The sequence below is a fragment of the Balaenoptera borealis genome, assembly GCF_965194805.1.
Source record: "Balaenoptera borealis genome assembly, chromosome: 13".
In the NCBI taxonomy this organism is placed as follows: Eukaryota; Metazoa; Chordata; class Mammalia; order Artiodactyla; family Balaenopteridae; genus Balaenoptera; species Balaenoptera borealis.
The window spans coordinates 35,424,284-35,445,718 of NC_138870.1; the positions used below are offsets into that span (position 1 = coordinate 35,424,284).

At 37.6% G+C, this 21,435-nt stretch overlaps 1 protein-coding gene across 22 annotated transcripts in view; it reads left to right on the plus strand.

Annotated features, from left to right (window-relative positions):
• Positions 1–21,435, plus strand: part of PPHLN1 (periphilin 1) — a 259,607-nt gene that overhangs the window by 120,954 nt on the left and 117,218 nt on the right. For 21 of the 22 annotated variants that reach the window (XM_082349474.1, XM_082349473.1, XM_082349471.1 and 18 more), the window contains one exon: positions 20,029–20,240. In XM_082349474.1, coding sequence (XP_082205600.1) covers positions 20,029–20,240 — 212 coding nt within the window. Of the gene's footprint in view, positions 1–16,516; positions 16,865–20,028; positions 20,241–21,435 lie in introns of those variants that run through there. The other variant, XM_082349483.1, reaches the window with a different exon arrangement.

A 21,435-nucleotide genomic window follows, 5' to 3' on the forward strand; every position in this document is an offset into this window, starting at 1 on the left:
TTTCCTTTTGCAGATTGCCATCACTGGCTGCTACTGGGGTGCCTTGCTTTCACACCATCTTCCATAGGTCTGTTACTGGCAGTGGAACGTTCTGTTTTATGTGTTTCATATTGTAGCACATTACGTACTTCATAAATCTAGCATGTGTGTGAATTAGTGGTTTATATTCAAATATGTTTTATTAGTAGGACTGTGGAATCACTGGAAGCAACTGGATGAAGTAACAGCTAACAGAGGAAAAGAGAACGTATCAAGTTTTCTATCATCCTCATGCAACAACCCCCGCCCCCCGCCTGTCACTTTCTTATTTTTTTTTAACATCTTTATTGGAGTATAATTGCTTTACAATGTTGTGTTAGTTTCTTCTATACAACAAAGTGAATCAGACATATGTATACATATGTCCCCATATCCCCTCCCTCACTTTCTTATTTAATAGAGCCACATACCTGGTAATTTGTCTACATTTCAAGTATATAATCACCTACTAATCTTGGTTCTGTATTTACCCAGTGATTATATTATCTATTTGTTCAAAACACACTTGTAGATGAAATTCAGAATATGTTAGGATTTTTTTCATTTTGTATTCAAGGAACATGTCATACTTTATTGATATAGATAGAATGAGGTTATTTTTAACAGTCACTTTTCCCCCTGTAATTATGAGGTCTCAGAATAAACCTTAGGATGGAATTTGTTTAAAGTACTAAATAATATCTAAAAATATGGAACAAGAGTGTCACCAAGTGGTCAGTATACTTTAATTTTAAATAGTTTTTTTTTTCCTGCATTCACATATGGAAAGTTTTGATTTAGTTGTTAAGTATTTATACTTATTGATTTTTTAAAAAGAGTAGATTTAATTTTTAATTTTATTATAGCTGTTTTATCTTCTTAGGTGATAATCTGTTTGATGGAGAAAAATACTGTATAACATCTTTTTCTATTTAGTTCAGGGGTACAAATATTTATTAAGTGTTTACTATGTTAGGCCACTGTGTTTGTATCACTGACTTACAGTCTAGGTAGTGAAATAGATGCACAAGTACATAGCATAATATAATACGTGCTGAAGTTTCATCAAGTGCTGAAGACAAATAAGCACTTATCCTGTACTGAGGTTTTATTAAAAGTTTCTGGGAGGGGTGGATAATTTCAACAGAACCTGAAGGAAAAGTAAGAGTTAATCAGAAAAAGAGTAACAGGGGAGCTTCCCTGGTGGCGCAGTGGTTGAGAGTCTGCCTGCCGATGCAGGGGTCACGGGTTCGAGCCCTGGTCTGGGAAGATCCCACATGCTGCGGAGCGACTGGTCCTGTGAGCCACGATTGCTGAGCCTGCGCGTCTGGAGCCTCTGCTCCGCAACAAGAGAGGCCACGATAGTGAGAGGCCCGCGCACCACGATGAAGAGTGGCCCCCACTTGCCGCAGCTGGAAAAAGCCCTTGCACAGAAACGAAGACCCAACACAGCCATAAATAAATAAATAAATAAACCCAAAGTTTAAAAAAAAAAAAAAGAAGGAAAAAGAGAATTTAAAAAAAAAAAAAAAAGAATAACAGGGACCATATTCCTACAAAGGGAAGAGCATGAGCAAAGCTGTGTAAAGCATGATGTGTAGAGCTATTAATAGGCGATTATGTAAGAACTGGGGAACTGTGGATTAATCTCTAACTAAGAAGTCTGGGTTTTATTCTATTAACTGTGGGGAACTACTGAGAAATTTTAGCTTGGTAGAAAGAGGGGGGCTACAGTAACGCAGTCAGGTTGTAGCTTGTCTTCAGTGTAGGGGATGACTTTTAAAGATGGCACTAGGGCTTCCCTGGTGGTACAGTGGTTAAGAATCCGCCTGCCAATGCAGGGCACACGGGTTCGAGCCCTGGTCTGGGAAGATCCCACATGCCGCAAAGCAGCTAAGCCCGTGCACCACAACTACTGAGCCTGAGCTTCAGAGCCCACGAGCCACAACTCCTGAAGCCCGGGCGCCTAGAGCCCGTGCTCTGCAACAAGAGAAGCCACGCAATGAGAAGCCCGCGCACTGCAACAAAGAGTAGCCCCCGCTCGCCGCAACTAGAGAAAGCCCGCACACAGCAACTAAGACCCAACGCAGCCAAAAATAAATAAATTAAAAAAAAAATGGCACTAGAGATAGAATAAGAAACCATGACTATCTTAATTGGAGAAAGGGAGTTGGGGGTGGAGGAAAAGGGTTAAATTTGATAAATGCTTAGGAAGTGAAAAATCGGCAAGATGTGGTTGTTGGATGTGGGAATAAAGAAGAGGGGAATATTTGGAGTCCAGGCGGCGTCTGGCATGGGAGCCGGGGGACCACGATGGTAAAGAAGCAGAAAGGCCGCGTTGTGATCGACTCAGACACGGAAGACAGCGGCAGCGATGAGAACCTGGATCAGGGGACACAGGTTCGATCCCTGGTCTGGGAAGATCCCACATGCCGCGGAGCAACTAAGCCTGTGTGCCACAACTACTGAGCAGTGAGCTTGCGAGCTTGCGAGCCACAACTACTGAAGCCCGCGTGCCACAACTACTGAAGCCCGTGCGCCTAGAGCCCGTGCTCCGCAACAAGAGAAGCCACTGCAACGAGAAGCCCGCGCACCGCAACGAAGAGTAGTCGCCGCTCACTGCAACTAGAGAAAGCCCGCGCGCAACAGTGAAGACCCAACACAGCCAAAAATCAATAAATAAAATAATAAATTCATAAAAACAAGAAGAAGAGGGGAATATCTGGATTTTTTGTTTGTTTACTGTGTGTGTAATAATACCATTATCTGAGATTGGCAGTATAGGAGGAATGGTTTCAAGGGAGGAGCTGCATTCAAAATTGAGGTTGTCCAAGGAGAAGGTATAGTTAGACAAGAGCAGTGGACTAAGGTCAGAACCCTAGGGAACACTTTTACGGAAGTGGTGGAAAATAAAGCTTTTTAAACGGTATTATGGGTCACTGATGTCTAATGCAACTGAGTATTTCAGTGATGTAAAGATTAAAATATCTCTTGGGTTTGGCAGTGTCAGGATGAATGACATGGGAAGGGGGTAGATTCAGCCTGGGTGGATAACTTTTTAAAAAATACTTAACTGGGATGGAAAGTAGGCAATGTTGTTAGCTGGAGAAGGACACTGGCTAAAGGGAGATCACCTAAAACCTTTTTTTAGCTGGTCAGTAATTTGAGCATATTTATAGGTTGAAGGGAAAGAGAGGTTGAAGATACAAGACAGATAAGGGATAACTGATGAAGGAGGTGAATGAGGACGAGGATGAAGACCATTGATAGAAGGGCTAACTTTTTTTTTTTTTAGGTAGCTGTGGTATGGCATCCTGACAGATAGTTTTGTTTTTTTAATTAATTTTTATTGGAGTATAGTTGATTTACAGTGTTGTGTTAGCTTCTGCTGTACAGCAAAGTGAATCAGTTATACATATACATATATCCACTCTTTTAGCTTCTTTTCCATTATAGGTCATTACAGAGTTTGAGTATAGTTCCCTGTGCTATATAGTAGGTTCTTACTAGTTATCTGTTTTATATATAGTAGTGTGTATATGTTAATCCCAATCTTCCAATTTAAGAAGGTCTAACTTTTAATGGTGGGGAGGAGAGAGTCATATACCAAGAAAGGAAGGACAGAATTAGGGGTGGGCAGATGAAGGCAAATTGGGGGAGAGGGGTGTGGGCTGGCAGTTGAGGTAGTTCATGCCTAAAGATTGCTGTATTTTTCAGTATGTGAGGTCACTCATTGAGAGTGAAAAGTTTGGTTCTAGGTTAAAGGACTTGGGGAGAATTATCAACATAGAGAATACTTGCTGGCATGAATGGGAGATTGAGCTCACTAATGATAAATAAAAATATTACTAGTGGAGTTGAAGTCACAGTGGAAGTCAGAGACCATGTATCCAAAGGGGGACCAATCTGTAGGCTTGTGTAATTTCTCTGTAGGATATGGCAACCCAACTACATCAGTGAAAAAATCACAGATTTTGGAATTAACTCAGGCTTTGGGTTGCCTTAGATGATGTATCAGAATTGCCGGGAGGGAAAGTTAGTGGTTTTCATAAAGTATTTCAAATACTGTAATTTAGGCTGGAAGCACAATAAGAATGGGGTTCATGGATTGCTAGGAAATATAAGAGACTTACAGGTATCCATGAGGTGTAGGTGGAGTTATTGTAGGAGTGAGAAAACTGAAGGATAAGACATTGTGATAAGAATGCAGTATTGGATTCTGATGAAGAGCACCTCTGGGTAATAAGTGGCAAGGTTTTGGATTTCAGGGAGTGCCTAAGTATTGTGAAGAGGTAGGAGGTGGTCAAGGAATTGCTACCATGCTGCACAGAGGATCCACGTGAATTCTGAAAGTCACTCATGATGTGGGTAGGATATGTTACAGTGCAGACTGTGGCATTGAGTTAAAGGCTTTAGGAAATGTGGGAAAATTCCCAGAAGGTTGGTAATATAGGCAATGTGGGGTTACAGTGGGATGGCATGAATTTAAATAAGGAGTTGTCGGGCTCTTTCTCCCTTTTCTTAGAGGATGGAGGATTTAGAACATAATCCTGTGCCCCATATACCTCAGGAGCTTGAGGTAAAGTCATCAATGTGCACTTATTACTCAAGAGTTTGAGGGGAGATAGTATTTGTGTTCCATTGCCAGGTTTCAGTTAAAGGAAGTTGGAGGGATTGGTTTATGAAGAAGCTGATATGAAAACATTACAAGATTGACTCAGATTACTATATTTTTGTTATGTGAGTGAAACAAATACAGTTATTAAGCATAAAGTACTTGTAATACTTACAGGTGAGTAGTTAACATATTTGTTTATCTGTGGTAATAATGTCCCTGTCTATCAATGGCAGTAACTCATGTGCCTACAGTGGCCAGTTAGGGAATGTAAACGAATGCCGAGGGTCAGATTGGAGCAGCTGCTACCTGGTACCAGCTGATCTTTGCTGTTTAATAATATAAGGCCACTGTGGCCTGCTTCAAAAGAAGTCAGAAATTTAGATTTTTAAAAAATGTTAGATCTCTTGATTTTTCAGTGTTCACAACTAATTAAAAAAAGGGTTTGTGATCTCTGGAGTAGGGCAATAATCTGGGACTCTGAAATGAAGAGCATGTAACAGCAGCTGTCTCATAATGGTGTTTCTCAGTCCTGGCTGTACTCTGAATTAGGTGTAAAGCTTTTTATAAAAAAAAAAAATACTCCATAATTCCTGGTCCTCACACTTGGTGATCTGATGTAATTGGTCTTGGGTGGAACCTGTGCATCAGTATTTTCTAAAAGCTCATCAGATGTTCTAATGTGAAGCTAGACTTGAGAACCGTTGATCTAATAGGTAGTGTGGCTCGACAACAGTCCAGAAACTGCAGGATCATGTTAACAGTGACTTCTTGGCACCTTCTCTCATTGGTGCTAACTTCATCTTGAATCTTTATTTTTGACAGCAGTTATTCCCTTTGCTTATGTTTCTAGAACTTGTGTTCATAAGAATTGCTTAGGAGCTCATTAAAAATGAAGATTGCCAGTCTTCATCTCAAGAGATTCTGATTCAGTAAGTGGAGCCTTAGAATCTGAATCACCTGTATTTTTCACAAGCTCCCTGGATGATTGTGATGCAGAGGGTCTGAGGACTGAAGTTTGAGAATCTCTGACCTGTACTGTCTGCTGCTGATGGCAGACAAATCTGTATCTCTGGCCTTGGCTTCTTTTCTGAGCTCTACATTTCCACATCCAACTGCCTATTAGACACATTTTCACTTGGGAATCCCAGACTTTTCATTGAAAACTTTTTATTTCATCATTCTTGAAAAGACTTCAGCCTCTTCTTCACACATCTTAGGCATATAGGTAGACTACTTTTCCCAGCCTTCCTTCCAGCTAGGTGTGGCCATGTAACTATTTATCTCCAGAATAATGTGAGTAGGAGTTCTCTTTCTGTACATATTCTTCCACACACATTTGCTTTTTCCCATGTTGCAGGGTGGACCCCTGGAATGCAATGGCAGCAGGCATGTGACCTTGGAAGCCACGTGTTGAAATAGCAGAGTGGGCAGCCAGGGTTCTTGGATGATGCATGGAGCAGAGTCTCTCACCTTGGAAGGCCTGCCCTAGACTGTTTCATGGTGGTTACGTTAGATAGACTTCTTTTGTGTAATGACTCAGCATTACATTTTTTGGTATTTTTGTTATAGCAAGTTAGGAACGTTTTTCCTTAATAACGTTAGGCACTATTTTAGGTGTCAGTGATCAAATTGTGAATAACACAGAAAAGATCTGTATTCTAGCTGGGAGATCTCAGCCCATATCTCATTCCCAGATTATTTTTAACTGTAAAGATGTGGTTTTGTGGGAAGAACTCTGCACTGGGTCCCCAAACTTCTCATCTCAACTCTGGTATAAGACAGTTACTTGATTTTGGGGTAGTATAGAGTAAAAAGTAATGTGGGAAATCCCTTAGCTTAAGTAACAGTACCCCTCGTTCTCTTGTTCCACATTTAAAAACAGATATTTGAGGTCTGCACTTAACTTATTCGTAACCCTGCTCTACTAGTTACCAAGCTGCTTTCTCTAAATGATTCCTGAAATTTTAATTCCTTTTTGAAGTTCTTGTTGACAAGAAATGAAGTAGCCAGTATTTTGTGTGAAGTATTTCTGAGTTGAATGTGGGAAGGAAAGAAAGATGAGGTCCTGAATAAGAAGTAAAATGCTTTCTTTCTCCCCCTTGTTCCCTCCCATTATATCTTTGCCTGATTTTTACTCTTAACCAGTAAACATACATCTGCTGAAACTGAGAGGTTGATCACAATTTGTCTGGTTTGGTGTGAGGGGTGGAATTACTTTGGGGGTGTATATTAACAGGTGAGAATCCTGAACTTTATAAGTCTGCTTTTGAAACCAGCATTCGAGGTAATTATAGTGTAGATTGTCCCAGGTTCACATTTTGAGAAACAGTGCCTTATAGCATGTTAGTTCTTCCCATCTTCCATTCTCTAGGTGACTTTGCCCCCTATATATATGTCCAGCATTATGGCTGAAATGTTTGTGATGCAGCCAAAGGTGCTGTCCTAGCTCTCAAGTTATATACTTTTTTGATAATAAAAAGGATCAGTTCTGTTAAATATATGGGGTTTTTTGGGAAGCCTCATAGTAAACATTCTAGCTGTACTTATATTTCTTCTTCTCTTTTTGATTGGATTCATTATATATGTTGATATCCTCATTTTCAACATAGCTAGAAACTTTATAGTTTGAAGGCTTTTGATGTAAGTTTTCTTTGTGCAGTAAATGGAACTTCGTCTTACTTGCAGTGCAGAGTTATACCCTGTGAATTAAGGAATGACAATTAAAATGTGCTCAAGTTCCCAGTATCATGTTGCTGTGTTTAGCATGCTTCAGGGGCATCTTTAAACAAAATTATTTCTTAAAATCAGGATGATACTTGCACAAAGAAAATTATACTAGTTGATATTAATTGAATTTTATAGCTAATCATGAGTGTTGGGACTAACACACTTTAAAAGAAAAAAGTATGAATAAAGCTGTGATACTTATTCAATTGATTCTTTTAATTTTTTTTGGACAAACTAATGATAAACTATAGAGATTTTATGTTTTGCATTTTAAGTACTAAATGACAGTTGTATATGTGGGTTTGTTTTAATTTGTACCGTTCTTCAGGAGGCAGTTCTGTATTTAAGAATGTTTAGCTTAAATTTATTTTACTTATGTGATTTTTAAATACTTAGATTTTCTTGTTAAAATGGGAGTTTTACATCTGAAATAATTTTAAGGAATCTTAATTAGTGATCAAGAAGACAGAAATCTCGAAGTATTTCAAATAGAGGGTTAGTCATTAGCAATTCAGGGTCAACCTAAGGGAATTTAGGTCATATGAAGCCAGGTTCACCCTGCTCATTGTGTAACCCTTAGGAAGATCTTTATATCCTAATTCTGTGAAGCCATCAGAATTATTTCTCAGCTTTTCATCCTCTCAAATCCTGCTTCTGAAATTGGCAGATACATAAAAGCAAAAGCAGCCCAAAAAAGACAGGCTCAGCAATCTGGGCTTCCTACTTCTCTTGTACTTTGGATCCATAGTTCTTTACTACATTTTTAGCTCTCTGATGACTCTGAGCAGATTACTAAAAAACAAATCTTTTGTCCATTTTTTCTAGATTTTTTTCAGCAGTAAAGTTAGAATTATTTAGTTCCCCATTTCTGGACATAGAAGTATTTCTTAAATGTAGTAGTGGTATTTTGTTGAAGTAGCAGAAATCGAGGTGAGCCTTGAAGTAATGGTATCTTTAGGTCAAACTCTATGAAACAGAAATATTTAAAAAATATGTCAAAGATTTTATTAGTAGAAAATATCTATTAAATATATGGTACAGAGTAAAACCGTGAGTGAGTTTACAGAAATACAAGCTGTTAAAGCAAGGGCAACAGAAGACTTAAAATTTTTCTGTTAATAATTATTTTGTGTTTGCTTATTCATTAGTCATTTGATAACATTTAGTTGCATACATACAATAGCAGGCACCAAAGATTTAAGAAAAACTATGGGAGACAAAAAAATCTTTAAATTTTATATTTTGTTATAAAGGATTATTTTTTTTAATGTTTTATCTATAAAAGATTGTCTTCAAATCTGTGCACTAACTTTTCTGCAGGTCAGGTGAAGAGAATCATATTTGGAAATAACGTTGAAGGTTAAGAATTGCTTTGTTAAGGTATAGCATTTTTCTGAATAATGGAAAAATAAATAGCAACAAAATATAAGTTGGATTATTTCTTGGTCAAGACATATTATAAGGTTTGCCTTTGCAGAGAGAATATCCTGAGGAGGAGGAAGCTAATCATGTTGCCCTGATTTCTTGGTGATCCTCTGGGAAGATTACCTGACACCACGTTGGTAGTTGAAGTTGACAAGGCTGCCTTCTCTTGGGTTTGGCGAGTAATGCTATGCTGTTCAGGTGTTCGAAATAAATCTTTAAAATATAATAATGATTTTTAGACAGTAGTTGGTCTTACAATTTGTTTTCCCTTAAAATAAATATTAAAAATGAAAATTCTTTTCTCGAAGATGAAAGTTCTGTTTGCTTTCTTTAAAAAATCCCTTCACATCATTTTAAGTGATAAGGAGCTAAATTTTTGTATATCACATTTTTAGAGGAAAATAAACACCTTTCTTTTTTTTTTTTTGCTGAGTTGGGTCTTCGTTGTTGCGCACGGGCTTTCTCTAGTTGCGGCGATCGGGGGCTACTCTTCGTTGCAGTGCGTGGGCTTCTCATAGCAGTGGCTTCTCTTGTTGTGGAGCACCGGCCCTAGAGTGCATGGGCTTCAGTAGTTGTGGCTCGCGGGCACTAGAGTGCAGGCTCAGTAGTTGTGGTGCACGGGCTTAGTTGCTCTGTGGCATGTGGGATCTTCCCGGACCAGGGATCGAACCTGTGTCCCCTGCATTGGCAGATGGATTCTTAACCACTGTGCCACCAGGGAAGTCCCAATACCTTTCTTTTTCATAGACACTTATTAGAGCATATAACATACATAAAGTACACAAATCAAGGTGTATAGCTCAGTGTTAACTGTAAGTGTAACCACATCCAGGTTAAGAAATAGAACATTACTTGCTCCCCAGAAGCTTCTTCATGCACCTATTCAGTTATTTTCTTCTTCCTCTCCAAAGGTGATCATTATTCTGACATAAAGCCATCTTAACAGTCAATGAGAATAATTACAGTCGTTGTGACTTGTAAAACCTTTTGTCAAAACATTAAACTCTTTCAATAGAAATGTATAGGGAAGTAAAATAAATGGTAAAACTAATATTCATTTAATACACTGTAATTTATAACATTAGAAACATTGAGAGTTTGAGTTTTATTTCTTTGTAAAAAAACTTATCAAGAGTAGTTTGAACAGTGTTTGTCTTCTTCTCGAAGCAAGCATCTTTTTTATGCCTTGGTGAATGGTCATACGTACTCCATTCTGAGTTTGGATCAGTTTCCAACATTTTATCCTTTGCATTTTCATTGCCGTGAAATATCTCTGAGAGTTCCTTTAATGTGAATTTTTTTCTTAGCCTCACTTCCTCTGGGACATCTTCATCCTTTTTTGTCACAGTTCCTTTCGTTGTTTGCCTTCAATAAGTTTGCCTTCACCAATTTCCTCAGGCTGCATATCTTGAAGGCAACATTGTCAACATTCCCATGGTCACCTGTTTTCTTCCGTAACTCCATTTATGTTCAATTTGAATTCCACTCCTATCATTGTCACTTCTTTGTTTCTTGGCTGCACTTTTGTCTTTGTTGACTAATTCTCTTTCAATTATCCATTTTTATAAAATATCATGTGGGTTTATCCCTGGGAACAAGAAGGCAACAAAACTGCATGCTTTGTTGTCTGTGTATGAACTGAGTAACAGATGCACCGTGACTAATCCAAAAGCCTTTGAAAAATGCAGTGCGGTTCGTCACTGATGATGATGTGCATTTGTTAGTCCTGTGGTGATTTGTGGACTGAGAGCTAGCAGCTTTGCACCCATTTATATTCCCATCTGCAACACATGTGAATTTCAGTTGTTTCACATCCTTGTCAACACTTGGTATTTTCAGTGTCTTTTTTTTTTTAATTTGAGTTAATAAGTATGAATACTTATTATGTATTATGAATTATGTAGGCATTATTCCTCTTAATCCATCATTCCCGTTTTATAGATGACGAAACAGGCACAGAGAAGTTAAGTAACTGTCACACCTCTCCCATGGTAACCAGATGATGGAGCCAGGGTTTGAAACCTGGCAGACTTGTTCCAGAGTCTATGCTCTTAACTATTGGACTGTATATAAATTAAAGATTGAAAATAGAGTAGAAAATACTTTACTTGAAAATGTAACATATAATTTGAATGTTTAGAAGAGTTGAAGGAATTTTAATACTTGATGTTAGGTATGTTATAAAGTAACATTTTAGAATTGTTAAGTGGTTCCAAGAAAGCTTTAGAATGTTTCTTCTTATTTCTTAAACTGATAGATTAAATTTGAGTGTGTGTGTGTGTGTGTGTGTGTGTGTGTGTGTGTGTGTGCCCGCGTGCAGGCACGTGTGTCTGTCTGTCTCAGGATTTCTGAACTTTGACACTATTGGCATTTTGGGCTGGGCAGTTTTTTATTGAGGGGGTCTGTCCTGTTTACTGTAGGTTGTTTAGCAGCACCCCTGACCTTTACCCACTAGATGCTAGTAGTATCCCCCTGTTGTGACAGTAAAAAATGTCATGTCTTCAGATATTGCCACATGTCCTGCTTGGAGCAAAATCACTGTCACTTGAGAACCATCAGTATACTAAGGAGCCTCACTAATAGAATCCTTTTTTATCCTTGCATATATTTTGACTGTTTTTCATATTCATAATTTGGATAAGTAGGGTTTTTTTGCATTTAGAGTATCAGACTCTCAGAGCAGTAATAATAGCTGTACTCGTCACTTGAGTACATTAAGCATCAGGAAACTGTTTCTAGAGGTTGCTTTTCCTCTTTGAAGTATAATTACAGCTACTTAATTACTGTGGAGAATATTAGCTATCCAGATTTCTTTTTGGATTGGAAGGTTGGTGTTGGAGGGAGGTGGCTTTGAGTAGTGGAAGATCAATTTTTAAAATCTAAAATAGGGAACTTAAGAGAATATTGACATCAGAAAATATTTAGTTACATATGTTGTTTATACTAGTCAAACTGATTTACTAAATAATTGTGAAATATTTGGTCTTCCACTTGATAAATAGGAACTATCAATGAAATGAAAGAAAAAAAAACTTAACAACTAATTTCTAATTAAATAAAAATAAAAATTTGAAACTTACATTATGAAATACTTACAATCACATTATAGAAATCATCTGAAAAGAAAGGAAAAAATTCCTTGATTTTACTAGGAATACGTTTACAGATGAAAGCACTGTTGATTTTCTGTTGAATTACATGCTTTAAAAACTCATTGCACTCTTACATTACATTTTATGCCAAAGAAATAGAAGTAAATGAAAGGGTTTTGTTTAGGTATAAGGTAAAAGATACAAGGTTGCTCAATTTGTCCTTGCCATATTATCTTAATTTAAAGAAAAAAAGAACAAAACAGCTAAGTCCTTGTATATCCATTTTTACCTAAGTCTGTCATAAATTATAGTGGAAGACAAAAATTTAAGAAAATTAAGACTCAGTTGTTTCATAAAACTAATATCACGTGCACTAGTGATATACATTGACACCCATCTTATTTACGGATTACTGGATTGTTTTGATAGCTGTGACTTTTTTCTCTCAAAGATAGAAACTCTCATGGTTGACATTTGAAACCAAGTGCAAACTAAATTAACCAGGTGTTATGCCTAGAAAAAGAAGGAATTCAAAGTATTGTGTAGCATTTTGTAACGTTAGATTGAGCCTAGAAAAAGTGAGATTTGTACAGAATATAAATAGAGGAAGAGAGAAAGGAAACTTGTTATTTAAAGATAAGAAAGGCATTCTGACAGTGTGGACCTTGAAGTCTAACTCTGTTTTACGGACTAGAGTAGTATTTTTCTTTTTAGGACCAGTAAATCCCTAGCAATTTCCAGCCCAACCCAAATTGTGTATTATTCATGATGAGGCTTATATATCCCACCCTAATTTTCACTATTGGATGGGATCATTTGCCTATTTGATAGGGAAAAATTAAAATAACTTGAGTTATATTAAATATTTAGTGAGGTGATACATTTGTCTTTCATTGATTTATCTTCATATCCTTCATCTACTTTTTATTGGTGTTTTCATCTTGTTCAAAGGTTTGTCAACATTCATTAAATTATTAAAGACTAACATTTAAGACTGCCATCAGATATTGGAATTTTCTCTCTTATTTGGAAATTTGCTTTAAATCTAATTAAATTTTCAACTTTAGGCACTTTTTTGGTATGTAGTTTAAACTTGGTATTTTGATACACAGTGGTTTCTTCCTGTTGACTTATAATTATTTAGTATCTTTTAAATATATATATATATAGAGAGAGAGAGAGAGACACAGACAGACAGAGAGACAGGTCTTTTTCTCCTATCCCTTCCTTCCAAACATTTAGCTTTTTAGTCAGCCTGAATTTGTCATAGTATGTGTTAAAGGAAAGAGAATCTATCACCCTCTTCCCCACGTTGTCTCAAAGTTAGGTAAAATATTTTATAACTTGAGGATCCATATGTTTGGGGGAAGGTTAAAAATAAGATAACGGATAATGAAAAGACTAAAGCTTAGAACTATAGTCATAGATACCGTTCATTGCAAAGTTGCTGTGCTTAAAGGAGTTAGGAAGTAAATTAAGATCAAAGGCCATACATGAGCAGCTGAACTAATTTTTGAGTCTGTGTCTTCCTGCAGAGAATGCTCTGAGAAGTGTCACTGTAAATAAAGGTGTTTAATTTTGTTAAACTCAGTGTTTCCCACAGTTGTGGGTTAGTATTTTGTGGAACATATTTTGAGAAAGGCTTTTTTATATTATAAGTAAATAAACATTAAATTTGTATATTTACAATTACATTATAAACATATAAAGTCAGGTCTCTGGTAGAAAAGAAAATATGAATCAGCCAAAACATATTTCTATCATTATGTAACTAATTTGCTCTCCAAAATACAATTAAACTTCTAAAGCATAAAAATCTTGAGATATTGGCAAGGGGTAAGGTGAAAAAAATCCCCATACTTTTCTTTGTGTTCTGTGAGAAAAAGGAAGCTATAGGTAAACTCTTTATTCTTTAATAAATTGTGTTTGGAAACCTTCAAGAAGTACATAATTGTTTACATTGGGATCAGCAAATTATAACCCATGGGCCAAATCTGACCAGCTGTCTATTTTTGTAAATAAAGTTTTATTGGAACACAGCCACACACATTGGTTTACATATCATCTGTGGCTGCTGTTGTGTTAGAGTGGAGTGTTGAGGAGTTGTGATGGAGACCATATAGCCCACAAAACCTAAAATATTTGTAGTTGGACCTTTAAACAAATGTTTGTTGACCCCCTAGTCTAGCAAATGGCCATTCTGCCTACTTTTCACTTTATATGTGTTTTGTCTGTGTACAGAACTCCATAACTGCCATTCTTTACATTGAATTATCCACAGTTCATCTTCTGTAAAGCAAATTGCTTGGGAAGTCAAGTGGAAGTCTTGTTCTGGAGGTTTTATTATTTTGAGTAGGTTTTAAACTCTTAACAAATATGTAAGATTTCATAGTTTTTTCTGAATGATAAAGCTATCAAGCGGTTGTATTGGCACGCTTAGCTAATTTCTTGAATAAGCCTTTATACCGATTTGATGGAAATCATAGTGGGGTAATACTGTCAATAGAATTAGCTAACATCTGTTGAGTGCTGTGTACCAGGCCCTGTTCTAAGTGCTTTACATATAATATCTCATTTACTCCCTGCAGCTGTAAGTAGGTACTGTTATTATCCCCACCTCGTAGATGATGAAATTAAGGCATAAGGAGGTTAAGTAACTTGTTCAAGGTCATGGAGTCAGTAGTTACTTTGGGAGGGGCTTTTAGTACTTAGGAGGCTAGTTCACAGAGGGCCTTAGGAGTCCCTTTCCTTCCTCTACTTGTTATGATTCTGTTAAGTCCTATACATAGAGCTAGTATTATATTTGAAATGTTGGTGCTGTATAATTCTATAAACGCCAAGAAAGCTCTCTGACTCATCATTGTGTCCTTGGCACCAACATATGATGCCTTCACAGAGCAATTAGAGTGATCATTGTAAATGTACATCAGGTCTCTCTACTGCCTCATTCTTTGTTGGGTTCCATCCCCTCTGTTACATCTCTGCTCTGATATTACCTTCTCAGAGATGTTCTTCCTGATCATCCCATCAAAAATAACCTCCCTCACATCTACCTTTCTTTATACTGCCTGTCAGTCTGAAATGTTGTATTTATATGTCTTCTCCATTACAATATAGGCTTCATGAGGGCAAAGACTTGGTCTTTTAGTATCAAAGTAGAGTGGATATATTTTCTATTGTTCGTTCCATCCATTTTCTGCAACAGGAACCTAACTTCCAAGACTTGAAACCACTTACCTCCCAACTCACTTGCCTCCTAATTCCTTGATTCTTGAGATGAGTTCTGGGCATACTTCTTGCTCCTTACTACCTCCTCCAAGCCACAGTTCCAGTGTCATCTCTGAACTTCTCCATTTGTACCACCTGTCCTCATCTTTGTACTCTTTGATGAATTTCCAGGACCCCATTTCTTGTTCCTGGATTATTATAGTTTCTGGCATATAGTCTTCTCCTCCATCCCTCCCTATCCTGATTTGATGATGCTTTTAATTAACACCAGTTCTTTCTTTTGTTTTCAGCTCTTTAGCTCTCCACTGGCATGGTCAAACCCTACAATCATCACCACTGGAAAATGTTCTGCCTCTATCATTAGCCCTGAGTTTCTGTTTTTGACTTAAAGATACCATATTTATACGTACACAGCTCTTAGACATTAGTGAGTTTGTCTAGTTCAGTCCTTCTCAAAGTTTCCTGTGCAACCGAATCACCTGGAGAGCCTTGTTAAAGCCCGGAATCCTTGGTCTCACTCCCAGAGATTCTGATTCAGTAGGTGTGGTTTGATGCCCTGAATTTGAATTTCTATCACCTTCCCAAGGTAATGCTGATGAAGGTCTGGGGACCTGCATTTTGAGGAACACTGCTCAAATGAATACTTTCCCCCAAAGGACAAATACTTTCCACTCTGCCTTAAGCGTCTGTTCATGTCCTTACTTTCTTTACTTTCTATTAATGACTTCTAGAATTATGTTACTGAGGTAAAGGACTTGTGAAGAGAGATTTCTCATATTTTTTCTTCTTGAAATGAGAATTTTCCTCTTTATCCTTTTCGTGTTCTTCTCTTCTTGGCTTCAGTGCTATTCTCTTCTACTTAGTTCCTTTGTCCCATTTTTTCCTGGTGATTTTTGGCTCCTTCTTTGTCAGTTACCATTTTTGTGTCTTGGATTATCAGTTTCTCCTTCAATAGGAAATTAGCCTTTTCCCCCCAACTTCCAAATATGACCAAGTAAGCCCCTTTCCTCAGAGTATTGTCCCAATTCTCTTCCTTCTTCCCTCTGCCAAACTTTTTTTTTTTTAGAAGAAAAGTAGTTTAACTCCTTTAGTAGATATGTCATAATTTCTTATAGTCTGATTTGGTTTCCAGAGTTTTACTGGACAGCCCACTCACTGGTCATGTGACTCTTAGGTTTTAAATATGAAGATCTCTTCCAGCCTCTGCAGTATTTGATATTAACTACCTTTTCCCTTTTCAAAAATTTCTTCCTTTGTTTTTTAGTTACTGCTTTTTTAAGTTTTCACTGTTCTGACTACTTCTCTTCTTGTTTGCATAATATCCTTTAATCCTTCTCTGCTTTTTCTTGAAGCTTGGAATGCGTTTCCCACCATCTAAATCTGTGCTGTTCATATGGGAGCCACTAGCTGAATGTGCCTGTTGAGCACTTAAGATGTGGCCAGTTCAGGGGCTTCCCTGGTGGCGCAGTGGTTAAGAATCTGCCTGCCAATGCAGGGGACACGGGTTCGAGCCCTGGTCTGGGAAGATCCCACATGCCGCGGAGCAACTAGGCCCGTGAGCCACAACTACTGAGCCTGCGCGTCTGGAGCCTGTGTCCTGCAACAAGAGAGGCTGTGACAGTGAAAGGCCCGCACACCGTGATGAAGAGTGGCCCCCGCTTGCCACAACTAGAGAAAGCCCTCGCATAGAAACGAAGACCCAACACAGCCAAAAAAAAAAAAAAAAAAATGTGGCCAGTTCAGACTGAGATATTGTGTAAGTGTAAAATACACACTGGATTTTCAAGCTGTAAGATGAAAGAGAGAATATAAAGTATCTCACTAAATTTTTTAATATTGATTACATGTTGCTAATATTTTAGATATATTGGGTTAAGTAAAATATTGCTAAACTTAATTTCACCTGTTTCTCTTTACTTTTGAAATATGACTACATCATCTGTGCCTTGATTATATTTCTCTTAGACAATATTGATCTAAATTTCACCTTTGCTTAAAGACTCCTTGGTCAGTTTTTCATCTATTAATATGTATATATGTCTCTTCTAAATTACAGTACCAGCCTTCTGGAACATTTACTCCCCATCCCCCCATTAGATATTAAGCTTCTTCAGAGCCACAGTAATTCCTCATAGTGCCTTTCATATATTGGGACAGAGATATATAGATATGAAAAAGTATGCATACATACACACATGAATAAATGACTTGGCTAATATTACCACTTTATCAAAGTAGTACCATGTACTTAACGGTAGCTGACGCCTGTGGTGATGTTTTTGCTTAATCTGATGGTCAGTAGGAGATGCTGATGTGAAGGAGAGGAGAGACGTTACTCTGCTCTGAGATGTTAAAATCTGATGTGCACTTCCCCCGTGTGTATCTAGCCACCCCAAGCCGCTCTGACAGCTCTCAACTGTGCTGTTGTGATTTTACTGCCATCTGGTGTCAGAATTAGGAAACTGTAGTTCAGCATTTCATCTTTCCATTCCCTCCAGAGAAGATAGGCAGTCTCTCCTCTGAATGTGGGCCTGTTCTTCTCCATTTCCTGAGTAAGTTATCAGGAAGAGCTCATTTACTTTCGCTGTATGAAACCTTTATTCTCCTTCTTGGAGCACTCTTTCATTGCCTTCCCTGATAACTTACTCACCTGTGCCTCATGTTTCTGTGGCCACTCTATTTCATTCTTCTCAGACAGCCCATTTCCTTCTCAGTGTGGCAGTTTTCTAGCCCTAGATTCTGGGCCTTCTGCACTTTTTATCCTTTGTTTTCATCTATACCCAAGGCTTTTAAATACTGCCTGTTTACAGACAAATGTATAGTTATAGCCAAAAATCTCTTCTGATATTATCACCAGTATCTGTAGTTGCCTACCAAGATATTACATGAGCATCTCAAATATAGCACTATCAAGTCTAAATGTGGATCTCCCACCCTGTCCCTATTTCTCAGGTCTGTTTTTCTTATTTCAGTAATCCATCATGCCAGAATTCTGGGTATCATCTTGTCATCCACCATCTCTCACACTCATTAGTCAAACATTTACCTTGTCTCGTTGAGTCTACAAAACTGCACTCTTGTGCATGTTGAATTTGTGACCCTTCCCCTGCTCCCGCCTTATCTAAGTCACCACTGTCTCTTGCCTGGACTAAGTAGACTCCTAGTCTCCCTGCACACACCATTGGCTACATGTTTTGTCTGTATGTTTAATATCAGCCTCTCCCACTAGCCTGAGAGTTCCGTAATGGCAGGGACTGAGTGCATGTGGTTCACCACTGGGTCCCCAGCTCCTGGTACAGTTCCTAAAATCTGTGTAATACATATATAGCTACTTACTTCAGCTCTCAGTGATATTGATATGATTTCTATAGCTTTAGTGATTGAACTTGAATATATTGGAATTTCTTTAATGCTTTATTTCAGTATTAGTATTTTGTCTGAGTTTATTTATCATAAATGAGTTTTAACTGTTTTCTACTTTTGCACAGAGAAAATTATATCTGGAAAGAGGATGTAGTTTGGGTATTAATCAGTTAATGACAACAACCTACTTATATATTGTGGACTACCAGTCAATATGCTGAAATTATTTTCTGAGCAGTTGAAATTTCATACAATTGGCTCGTCTTTTTAGCATTCTTCTGTCTGAAGATAATGGTCTCTAATTTTAATATGGAGGTACATTTGCTAAATCTTCAATTAAAACCTGTTTGACTCCAAGTGTTCTTTTAAATAGAGGCTTGTGTCTTTTTTTTTAAATTAATTAATTGTTTATTTTTGGCTGCGTTGAGTCTTCATTGCTGCGCGGGCTTTCTCTAGTTGTGGCGAGCGGGGGCTACTCTTTGTTGCGGTGAGCGGGCTTCTCATTGCAGTGGCTTCTCTTGTTGCTGAGCACAGGCTCTAGGCATGCGGGCTTCAGTAGTTGTGGCACGCGGTCTGAGTAGTTGTGGTGCAAGGGCTTGGTTGCTCCGCGGCATGTGGGGTCTTCCTGGACCAGGGCTTGAACCTGTGTCCCCTGCGTTGGTAGGCGGATTCTTAACCACTGTGCCACCAGGGAAGTCCAAGGCTTGTGTCTTCATAGTTGTATTTAATAATTTTAATTTGCTTTACTGTTATAAAGATAGTTTTGCTTTATAAATCTTTATTACTTGGGCTTACTTTCTGCTTTGAGTTGATGATATTGCTTACTAAGGAAATTTAATTTATAAAAATAAAGATGATATAAAAAGTTGGTATTTAGAGATTGGCAACAATCTGTTGTAAATTCAGAGAGCAAGGATTTAATAGGTATATACCAGGGTTTCTCAACCTTGGCATTGTCAACACTTTGGGTTGCATAGTTTTTTACTGTGTATATGTGTGGGTGTTGTCCCGGGCATTGTAGCATTTTAGGCGCATCCTGCCCCTAACCAGTAGGGGCATTCCCTCCTCTCCAGTTGTAACAACAAAAGTGTCTGTAGATGTTGCCAAATTATCATGCAGGGCAGCGGGGAATCACACTAGTTGAAAACCAGTGGTATATACTGTACTTAGAAGAGGATAGTAGACCATGAACTGTCTCATTGGGGAAATCTTTGGCATTCTCTAGGTGTCTTTGAGAGTATGGTAGCTGTGTGGTATGTTGTTAGTAGCAAGCAGAAGTAGAGACTATGTGACTTTTTCACATTAAAAAATTTTTGTGCTTGCTTAAAATAAAGTAACTTTTGCACTTAACCACCTGGTTCTACCCCAAACTGAAAAAATGACATAATTCACTGATAAAGTTTCATTTTGTTGACTGATTTCAGAAGTTAGGTGGTGGTAGAAAAAGGGGACATAAATTACAACACAAACAGTGGTTTGTAACCAGAGCTTTTGCCATTTGAGCTTGTATATAGAGAGTATAGGATATAATTAACTTATTTTATTTTTTCTTCAAAGGGACATGAGAGACGGCTTTAGAAGAAAAAGTTTCTACTCTTCCCATTATGTGAGAGACCGGTCTCCTCATAAAAGAGACACTCCTTTTTTCAGAGAATCACCTGCAGGCCGAAAGGATTCTCCACACAGCAGATCTGGCTCCAGTGTCAGCAGTAGAAGTTACTCCCCAGAAAGAAGCAAAACTTACTCTTTCCATCAGTCTCAACATAGAAGTATGTATTTTTAAGAGTTCTCCTTTTTTTTTTTTTTTTTTGCAACCTCCACTGATAAGAACGTATTGAGTCAGATTGCCTTATATGTGTTATTATTTTTAACTCTTTATTTGAAAAATTTCGAACTTACAGAAAAGTTGAAAGAATTGTATAATGAATGTCATACACACACATAGACACACACAAACATTTTGAAACCATTTAAATTGCAGTCTATATGACATTTCACTTCTAGTTCTTCAGCGTGGAAAAGGTTGTAATCATGTTGGCAAGTCACACACCTCCTGTATTTTCTGCTAATTCCTGAGCTGATCCAACCTCTTTAATCTTCTGTCACTAGAGGAAATCTATTTATATTTTTCATGAAAAATATTAGTGGATCCCCCTAAATATAAGGTATATATAGCCTTATAGAATTTAGAGCTAAAACCTACCTTAGGTTCATTCTTTCCCAACCTCCAATTTGTCTTTTTTTTTTTTTTTTAATTCTTTCCCAACCTCCAGTTTGTTTTTTGTTTTTTTTAAGTTTGGAGTGCCTGGACATGCATGGCATTCAGTGCATGTCATCCTGGCCCAGTTGCTCAGTATGTGTTGGAATAAATAAATGAAGCAACTTTTCTAGGTAACGCTTTCCTGTGTTGTCATTCTAGACTCTACTACCTGCAGTTGAGCTCATTCACAAAACACTTCCTCATGCCTTCTGTATCCAGGGCACTGTGTTAGAACGATGTCCCTGTCACCAAGGAACTAGAATATATATGTGTATTTTTCCCCAACTAATAACAATTTTATCATTACGTAAATATAACATGTAAAGTATAACTTTGATGTAAGGCTCGTTATGTCGTAAATGAGTTAACATGACATTAGCCGGTCAGGGTAAGAGACTCTCACTCTGGGGATGGAAGAACATGCCATGGAGGAAATGACATTTGGGCTTATCTTTTATTTCAGACTTCTACAGGTGGAGAAGTATCTTCTAGGTAGAAGGAATTATAAGCCAATAATTTTTCTTTCCTTTTTAACTTCCTTCCTTTTAACTGTTTTTTTCAAATGATAAGGTTTTTAGTTCAACAGTCTTTGCCTCCTGCATGTTCAGAGTGATGGAAGATCACTTCAGATCATTAGATTGTCTCCATTGTAGCTGTTGCTGGATTCCTGTATTTAACAAACATTTATCACTTGTCTACTGTTT